The sequence below is a fragment of the Rhinopithecus bieti genome, unplaced genomic scaffold, assembly GCF_001698545.2.
Source record: "Rhinopithecus bieti isolate Rb0 unplaced genomic scaffold, ASM169854v2 scaffold_14876, whole genome shotgun sequence".
In the NCBI taxonomy this organism is placed as follows: domain Eukaryota; kingdom Metazoa; phylum Chordata; class Mammalia; order Primates; family Cercopithecidae; genus Rhinopithecus; species Rhinopithecus bieti.
The window spans coordinates 315,030-325,381 of record NW_016807955.1 but is presented as its reverse complement, the minus strand read 5'-3'; the positions used below and the strand labels follow the sequence as shown (position 1 = coordinate 325,381).

At 37.0% G+C, this 10,352-nt stretch overlaps 1 protein-coding gene across 1 annotated transcript in view; it reads right to left on the bottom strand.

Moving 5' to 3' along the window:
* Nucleotides 1-21: 21 nt before the first annotated feature.
* The window catches only part of FANCM (FA complementation group M), an 80,076-nt gene continuing 69,745 nt past the window's right edge, over nt 22-10,352 (bottom strand). Inside the window, 3 exon segments of the mRNA XM_017884178.1 lie at nt 22-292; nt 1,219-1,510; nt 3,662-4,037. Of these exon segments, the coding sequence (XP_017739667.1) occupies nt 154-292; nt 1,219-1,510; nt 3,662-4,037 (807 nt within the window). The 3' untranslated portion in view covers nt 22-153.

Sequence of the window (10,352 nt, the reverse complement as noted above, 5' to 3'; positions counted from 1 at the left end):
ATATAATCTATATAAATAAAATATACAATATAAAATATATTTAAGGAAATATTCTCTTATTTACAAATAAACATAATCACAAAACAGCAATGATTATTGAAGTGCGTTTAATATTGTGAGAGTTCTTTGAAAACCCCATTTTGAGCAGCTTGATTATGCATCAGATTTCAGTCTATCTTGGTTAAGATCATTTGGTAACATTTGTATGTCAAATACATAGTGAACATATCTATAGATCTCCTCAGCCTTCTGATGAGTTACTTGTGCATACATGGAGATTTCTTGAGGTGAGCTGAAAAATAAATGAGACAAAATCATTACACTAGGACTTTTGGCTTTTATAAAATTTAATATTACCTAAAGAACACCAAACACAGTAGCCTTTAAGGAAATCATCTCAACCATTATCCATCCAGCTGATACGTCTTGAAAATTAGTTTGGATAAAACAGCTACTTGATTCCTTTCCTTAAAATTATCTAGAAAAACAATTCCAATATCTTCAATGAACTGAATGTTTTTGTGTTCCCCAAAATTCATATGTTGAAGCCCTGATCCCAATGTGATGGTATTTGGAAGACGCAACTTCGAGAATTAGTTGATAAAGGTGGATATCCTCGTGCACTTATAAGAAGAGGTCAAAGAGCTAGCTAGCTCTATTTCTGCCATGTGAGGATATAATGAGAAGGCAGTAGTCTGTGACTCAGTAAAAAGCTCTCTCCAGAACCCAGCCATATCTCAGACTTCCAGTATCCAGAACTGGCAGAAATAAACTTCTGTTGTTTATAAATTACCCAGTTTATGGTATTTCAGCATTGCAGCATGAGCTAAGACAGTATCTGATGTAGGCCTTTAATTAAAATGAACTACATTCTAAAATCTCCCTCTTCAAGCAATATAAATGCTCATTTTTCTTGTTACAGAACTGAACAGCCCAGAAATGTTAGATTGCAAGGTCAAATGTAACTGCTATTTATTGTCTCTCCACAGAGCTCTAAGGTTCTCAAAGGAAATCCCGACACCTATTTTTTCTTTTCTTTGATTAATGTCCCTCAGCTTCATATAGTAACTAATATATGTTGGCAGGCAAAAAATGTTTACTGAATAAAATAATCTAACAGGCACAATGCCTCTTAAATTTTTTTAATGTTAAACTTCTATGGAATGCTTTTAAGAATCTTTTAAAAGTAATCAATTAAAAATATTACAACAGACATACCTGTTAGCCATCCTTTTCACAGATGAAAACTGGTGACACATATTTAATGCAGTTATATAACTTATATTGGGAATACTTAAATAAAACTGGAGTGCCTCACTTTTACTACTATTCATCACTGTTGGAACATGAATACCAACATTCTTTCTTTGTTCCACTAAAGACAGTTCCTTTAGCAAATCTGCAGTTTCTTCTTGGCAGGAACTGAAAAGAATTCGGATTCCAGCGCCAATTAGGGTAGTCAGCAGGTTGTCATAGCTTTTTGTTCTCCTAAACATCCTTGATGTGTCTCCTAAATATTTAAATTTAGGGAAAGGCAAACTTTAGTAACTAATATCAAGTAGAATCATTAATATACTTTATTTTATTAAAATCCCAAGATCTACACCATTGGCAAACAAGTGCCACATTCTGCTAATGAGAAACCCTACAACTAATGTTTCTCAAATATCTGAGAAAGAAAATAGGGATAACTATGAGCGCCTTGAGCTGGAATCAACATAGAAAGGTGAATAAGTAAGGAAGAGCTTATATTCCTACATAATTCACTCCTGAAGGCCAAGATTGTATTACTCATCTCTAATTTTTCATGCTACCTCTGAGGAAGGGCGCATTAAGTACTAGTTTAAGTGACATAAAATTATCTTATGTATTTATTCCAAAGAATCACTCAACAAATACCCTGTACACCCATTTTAATGTCATCTTGTCAATTAGTTCCCTACCCTTTCTTGTTCATTTTCTATTCCATATTCTACTTAAATCCTTTTATTGGTATTCGCTATTATGGCCCCTGATACTTTTCTATAATGTTTGCCATGTTACTTTCCTGTCTATTCCAAATCTATTTCCTTTATCCCCGACTTTTCAAATTAAAAAGAGGCTGGGGCTGGGCACGGTGGCTCACACATATAATCCCAGCACTTTGGGGGGCTGAGGCAGGCAGATTACGAGGTTGAGAGATCGAGACCATCCTGGCCAACATGGTGAAACCTCGTCTCTACAAAAAATACAAAAAAAAATTAGTTGAGCGTGGTGGCACGCGTCTGTAGTCCCAGCTACTCAGGAGGCTCAGGCAGGAGAATCACCTGAACCCAGGAAGCAGAGGTTGCAGTGAGCCGAGATTGCGCCACTGCACTCCAGCCTGGGTGACAGAGCGAGACTCTGCCTCCAAAAAAAAAAAAGGCTGGACACGGTGGCTCATGCCTGGAATCCCAGCACTTTGGAATGCTGAGGCTGGCAGATCACCTGAGGTCCGGAGTTCGAGACCAGTTTGACCAACATGGTGAAACTCCGTCTCTACTAAAAATATAAAAATTAGCTGGGCGTGGTGGCACATGCCTCTAATCCCAGCTACTCGGGAGGCTGAGGCAAGAGAATTGCTTGAACCTGGGAGGTGGAGGTTGCAGTGAGCTGAGATCGTGCCACTGCACTCCAGCCTGAGCGACAGAGCAAGACTCTGTCTCAAAAAAAAAAAGGAAAAAAAAATTGGGTAACCAAAAGATAAAATGACTTATCTAAGGCTACATGGTTCACCAATGACAAAATGGGGATGAAAAAGCTGCCCAATTCCCATATTATCTTCCTCATATTATCTTATGTAATTTATGTAAAATTTTTAAAAGTTTTACATAAATTACACTTTTACCAAAAGTATAAATCTTCAATTCTTCTGCAGTGGCTTTCACAACTACATGATTTTACTTAGTTCTCATAATATTACAAGACGAATAGGACAAGTGTATTACTAGTTCCTCAGAGGCAGTGATTTGTCAGTGCAGTGTCGCATAAAGAAACCAGTAATCGGTGTGTCTTCTGATTCCGTATCTCATGATCTTTTCACTGTTCTTAAGAGCTCGCCATACAATTGAATAATTACTGCAGAAATCTTCTACCTGAAGCTCCAATCCTGCACTTCCAAATGCATCCTAGGCACCCACTTCAGTGACCCATTGAGAACTCGATCTTAACGTGTTCAAAATTGAACTTTCCTTGTCCCTCTTATCTGTTGCTTCCATTATATTCATAATTGCAATAAACAGTACCACTATTTAACTGCCCAATAACCAAGAAGTTGGTCAACTCAGTAATTCTCAACTTCTCCCACCAACTCTTGCTAATCCTGACTCCTTAAACATCTCCCAAATACTACTACTCCTCCCCATTGCTGCCTTATTTAAGGCCCTCATTCTTCATGGGTTCCTGAAAAAGTCTTATGTTTGGCAGACTTGCCTTCAATTTCCGACCCTTCAGTTCTCATAAGCTGCATTTAAATACAATAACTAATGAAAGCCATTATGGCTGCATGAAAATATGAATGACATTCACCAGTCAAGTATTTATATTTTAAGAGTTTCCCATATCCTAATAATAGAAGAATAAACTAAGTTAACAGTAAAGTTCCTTTACAGTCTTATAAACAAAGATACTTAAAAATACAAACCTGTTTTTTCTCTGTCCTTTTCCACAATCACACATATTCTTTCAAACATACTCTGCAGGTGCTGGATCTGCTCAATGAGCTTGTTCTTATTGACACTATTTAACATCTCAGACTGAGACCTCCTTTCCACCACCATGCGGTTACTCACGATGTAATCACAGCCATTAAGAGGACAAACTTCTACTTGCAGCCCATGAATTGCTCTTAGGGAAGAAATTACTTCTAATCCAGAAGTTATTTCATGACCGCCTACAAGAATACAGGTTTCTTTTCCTTCCTGTGGAAGTCTAAGAGAAGTATGTGTCCCAGCTAAATGTGGTCTTGAATTGGAACAGGATGCCCCTGAAGTGCTAGAATCCTCCAAAGCACTACCATCCTGAAAAAGTGGAAAACACTGGTCACAATCAGGTGAAATACATAAATGTGCCATAAATGTCTCATGTCCGAAGTTGATTCTCCATACTGAGAATGTCCAGTTTTCTTCCTTCAATTTGACCAAAGTGACAATAAATGAAGGAACACATAAGTCACTATTCTTATACTTCAAAAAACTATAAAGCTATAATTAACAACAAAAGCTAAGAACAGTAGGATGTAAAGAAATAGGAGAAAGTCTAAAAATGAACAGGAAAGGAAATAAGTGTTAAAAAAGAAAATTGTAATTTTTAGCCTAGAGAAAAAAAATAAATGAACGGAAGGTGAAATAACCTTAGAGCAGATTAGAGTTCATTGTGAAGAATAAGGAAACCAGACAAGACATTTTTGAAAAATAATAGGAAGATTAGATAACCAGAAAGTATCTCCAGTTGAAAACAACTAAACCTGTTTAGTTTTAAAATTAACATTTTAAATTAACATTTAAAAAACTACATTTTGTAAAAAAATACTTAGAAATACATAAATGGTCTGACGAGAAAGGAAGGAATACACCGAGGTCAAAAACAACATGGAAGTGAGAATTTTGGAAGTTACTTAAGCCAGAACCAGCTTTCCTTTCCAAAGTAATCTGCCAAATCCTGTGAACCATGAGCTCCTCTTTTTGCAGAGGCATAGGGCACAGGAAACAGTGCCAGATGTCCGAACCTCTGCCCCCAAAAATGGTTAAACATTTATTATAAGCGCAAATAAAAAATAAATCTACTCCAAAAAAGCAGAAAGGAAAAAGTAATTGTCAATCTTGATATCTGGTAGAGAGGGAAAAATCTCAGAATTGGTATCTACATATTGGCCCCACAGCCCTCATGTAGGCTTGTAGCCAGAATACACAATACCTGTGTGATCCACAAAAAGTAATAAAATGTGCTCTCAAAAAAGAAATGCAAATGGCTCTTACGAGCTATATAAATGTATGAAACTGAAAGAAAAAAGATGCTTTCAAATTTGCTATGCAAAGAAAAACACAAATTTGAAACTATATGACATGCCATCTCTCACTAGGTTGACAATATTCTCTGTTAATAAGGTTCTGGAGAAATCAGAAATTCTTTTACAGTGCTAGTAGTAATAATGTGGTACAGGGCCAGGTGCGGTGGCTCACGCCTGTAAGCACTTTGGGTGGCTAAGGCAAGTGGATCACTTGAGGTTGGGAGTTCGAGACCAGCCTGGCCAACATGGTGACCCCATCTCGACTAAAAATACAAAAATTCTCTGGGTGTGGGAGGCGGAGTTTGCAGTGAGCCGAGATCACGCCACTGCACTCCAGCCTGGACGACAGAGCGAGACTCTGCCTCAAAAAAAAAAAAAAAAAAAAGGTACAAACCCTATAGAGAAGTTAGCAATATCTGGCAATATTACATATGCATTTACTTTTTACAGCAATTCCAAGAAATTAATCCCAAAGTTACACCAGCAACATTTAAGAGAATACAAACATGGCTATTTATTATAAGAACAAAAGATTAGAAACAACCCACATGTGCATCAATATGGAAATGTTGAATAAATTATTACATAATCATACAATGGTGTATGCAGCTACACAAAGTAATGAGGAATATATATCTGTATATTACTATTGAGTGAACCTGAGGATATAGTTTTAAGTAAAAAAATCAAGATGGGATAAAGTATGTACTATATTTTACTACTTACCTAAGGAAGATTAAAAATATAAAAGTATCTAATTATATATTTCAAACAATGTATAAACAAACCGAAGTATATAGATATTTTTAATTATTACTTTTGTACAAGGAAGGAAACAGTGAAGGACACAAAATAAAACGGAATTTTTTTTTTTTTGAGATGGAGTTTTGCTCTTGTCGTCAAGGCTGGAGTGCAATGGTACAGTCTCAGCTCACTGCAACCTCTGCCTACTGGGTTCAAGTCATTCTCCTGCCTCAGCCTCCCAAGTAGCTGGGATTACAGGTGCCTGCTACAACACCCGGCTAATTTTTATATTTTTAGTAGAGACAGGGTTTCAAACCATGTTGGCCCGGCTGGTCTTGAGCTCCTGACCTCAGGTGATCCACCCACCTCGGCCTCCCAAAGTGCTGGGATTACAGGCGTGAGCCACCGTGCCTGGCCTGGAATTTGTTGAATATAAATTATTTTGTAGATTTTAATTTGGGACCATGAACAAAATAAATAAAAAGGCATCCCATTTTCACGCACTGAAAATTTAACATTATTAAAATGACAATACTACCCAAAATGATCTATGGATTCAATACAATCCCTTTCAAAATTCCAAAAGGATATATAGCAGAAATGGGAAAATCCATACTAAATTTCATATATTTCAAGGGACTCTGAATATCTAAAACAATCTTTTAAAAAAAAAAAAAGAAAACTCAGACTTACCAACTTACTATAAAGCTACAGGAATGAAGACAGTGTGGTACTGGCATAGAAAAAGACATATGCCAAAGAAATGAGAGTCTAGAAATAAACACTCACACATATGGTCAATTGATTTTAAGTAAGATAGCCATGCACCACCACCAACAAAAGCTGGACTTTTACATCATTAACAAAAGTTAACTCAAAATGATTCAAAGGTATACACTGAAGAATTAAAACTATAAAACTCTTACAAGGAAACATAAAGGAAAATCTTCATGACTTTGGATTTGGCAAGATGTTCTCTTCCCATACTTGTGTCAGCAGATTGCTCTAGTTACTTGGTGTTTGCTAGACTGGTGGGAGGGAGCACTAGGAGTGTGGAATTGGTGTTTTCTGTTGTCCTGGTTCGACTTGTTTCCGTAGGTCTCAAAGGTAGGAATTTCTCAGTGATCTTACTCTCCCTCCCAGTTATTAGAGACCTCTAATTGTCTAAGCTTAAGATGTTTTCCTGCCCTTCTCCCAGTTATAGAGGGTATTTTTCTTGTTTCCTTCCTGATCTGCGGTCTTCACCTAAGCTCTGAGGGCAATATAGTTTGCTGCTCTTCCCCCAGTAGCTTAAAGCTTTTTGTTCCATAGGGGAAAGTTGGAAAGGAACAAGGTGAGGCATGGTTCCTTTTCCACAGCAACTGCTTATCTCTTCCCCAAGGACTGTATGAAGAACAAGGATTTTTCTCATTCTCAGTCTTTTTTATGAATCCCTGATGAGTGTGTGAAGAGCCCATGAGTGGCCGTAAATTCCCCTTGTGTCTACAACTCCCAGGGGTTCTAAACTTTCGTGCTAGTCCATTGCCTTTTGCAATTCACTAACGTTTTAGCTGAAATTTTTTTTTAAATTTTTTTTTAGAGAGTCTCACTTTGTTGCCCAGGCTGGAGTGCAGTGTCACGATCACAGCTCACTGCAGCCTCAACCTCCCAGGGTCAGGTGATCCTTCCACCTTAGCATGCTGAGTAGCTAGGACTACAGGTATGCACCAGCATGCCAGGCTAATTTTTTTGTTGTTTTTGTTTCGTTTTTCTTTTTTTTGATATGGAGTCTCGCTATGTTACACAGGCTGGAGTGCAGCAGCGCAATCTTAGCTCACTGCAACCTCTCCCTCCCTGCTTCAAGCAATTCTCCTGGCGCAGCCTCCTGAATAGCTGGGGCTACAGGCATCTGCCACCATGTCTGGCTAATTTTTCGTATTTTTAGTAATGATGGAGTTTCACCGTGTTGGCCAGGCTGGTCTCAAACTCCTGACTTCAAGTGATCCACCTGCCTTGGCCTCTCAAAGTGTGGGATTATAGGCGTAAGCCACTGCCCCCGGTCAGCTGAATTATTTTTACCACATTTTATAGTGTCCAGTGATTCCCATGAATCAGCAAGTTTTTCATTGGAGGGGCCTGTTTTTCCTTAAATATCAGCCTAATTGTTTGCCCTACAACCTTAGCTCTGTAATGGTTTTAAGAAAACATGATTTTGCTGATGACTGGCTCTTTGTTATAGTAAGGATGGGAGCAATACTTCCTCTACCTTTCTACATCGTAACTTAAGGTGGACTTTCTATCTTTTAACATAATAAACTAAGATCAACATCCTAATTATTCAGAAATTATCACTAAAATATATTTAATATTTAATTTTTAAAAAAGAATAATACATGTAATGAAGGAGGAAATGGCCACTAAAGAACTAGAAGAAAATAGTGGAAGTACTTAATTATCTTAGAGTATGGCTTTCTAAACACGACAAGGTCAGAAAGTACAAAGAAAAAAATCTAGGCTGCATAAAGAAGTTATATTTCATATAGCAAGAAACACTAAACACAAAACAAAAAAAAGCAAATAAAAGACAAGGAATACTGTTTGTAATATTCATGACAATGCAAATATTAGTATTTTAATCTGTGAAGATTTTGTCAGCGTAGTCTATTTTATGCCTTTTCAAATTTACCTCAAAATTCTTTCCCCTCCTAATTTCAAGTAATAAGAATCATACTATATGTAATTTTATTCACTAATAGTAGAAAACTTAAAACATCTTTCCATTAAGATCTACTGATCCTTTTTCATAGTGCTCTTCAAAGTATCACTAGCCTATATCTATTTTTTAGTTAGGACATACCAAAGTAGAAATACTGCTTAAAGTGTTAGTGATTACCAGTGCTTATTTCTCTTTTCAAAGTAAAGAGCACTGGAGTGTGGTGTGGGGGTGAATAGGCATCTATGGTAATTTGAAGCCCAGAAGGGCAGTGTGGAGGCACCCAGCCTCTGTAGCCTCATCTCCACTGCCCAGATAGAGTTAGCCCAGGGTCAGGAGGGACTCTGCCTTGTCGAGAAAAGCCTAGCATACTGAGACACTCACAAATGTCACTAGTGTGAATTACAGCTGAAGAAACTACACAGAAACTACACTACTGTATCCACCTAGAACCAAGGCCAACACACCCCACCAAAACTGACACCCTAAGACCCATTTATACAAATAAGTCTTTCCCTCGGAAATTACTCCATAAAACTTCATGAGGTGAATATCCCACTAGATGTGTAGAAATCAACATAAAGACACGTCATATATGAAAAAGCAAGGACATGATACTTCCAAAGGAACACAATAATTCTCAAATAAAAGACCCCAATTACAATGAATTATATAAAAATAGTAATTTTGCCAGGCATGGTGTTGCACGTCTATAGTCCCAGCTACTAAGAAGGCCGAGGTAGGAGGATCACGTGAGTCCAGGAGTTCAAGTCAGCAGTGAGCTATGATCGCACCTGTGGATAGCCACTGTACTCCAGCCTAGGCAACACAATGAGAACTCATCCTGGGATTTTAATCTCTATGCTATCGATGAGGATATTGAAACTCAAAGAAATTAAGTACTTTCTTGTTCTCCAGTCTATTATAAAGACTTAATGTAGTCAATCTTTTCCTAACAATGCCTTCAAGAAATAACTATGCCTCCCCCTGCAAAAAAAAAAAAAAAAAAAAAAAAAACTCGGGACAATTTGCAACTGGAAACACAAATATGAGGACCATTGTGTGGACACTGTCAAGCATGTGGCTAAAGGCAGAGTGTGATGAAACTTCTTGGGGATAAAGAGAAGTAGAAGCAGAGAGTAGAATAGTAGTTAGTAAGGGGGTNAAGGTTGGGGTGGAGGGTGTTGGTCAAATGATACAAAATTTCAGATAGGAAGACTATAGTCAATTACAAGGTATTTTATCTTGAAAATCACTGAAAGAGTAAATTTTAAGTGTTCTCAACCAAAAAATGATAAGTATTTGAGGTAATACATATGTTAATTAGCTTGATCTAGCCATTCCACAATGTATACATATTTCAAAACATGTTATACTTGATAAATACATACAATTATTTGTCAATTATAAAATTATTAATTTTAATAAGTCTATTTTCAGTCTCACGCCTAGTTAGGCAAACAAATGAATCAATATATACGGCTCCTATTATTTCTTTAACCCCTATTTAGCAAAATTACTGTAATTATAAACTCTTAAAAACAGGAAACAGTTTTACAGTGATTCTTCTAGAAATAGCACAACAGGGAGAAGGTAAAACTGAACTACTTAGCAGTCATTCTGGAAGGAAATGGAAGAAAACTTTAAGGAAGGAAACCAGTTGGTAGTCCCAAATTCCTTTACCCAATAAAAAGAGACTTACATACCCAAACCCTTCTGAGAAGGAGAAAAGTTAACCTGGGAACTAGTTCTAGTTTTTTTTTTTTTTTGAGACGTGGTACTCCCAAATTCCTTTACCCAATAAAAAGAGACTTACATACCCGAAGGCTTCTGAGAAGAAGAGAAGTTAATCTGGAAACTAGTTCTAGGTCTTTTTTTTTTTTTTTTTTT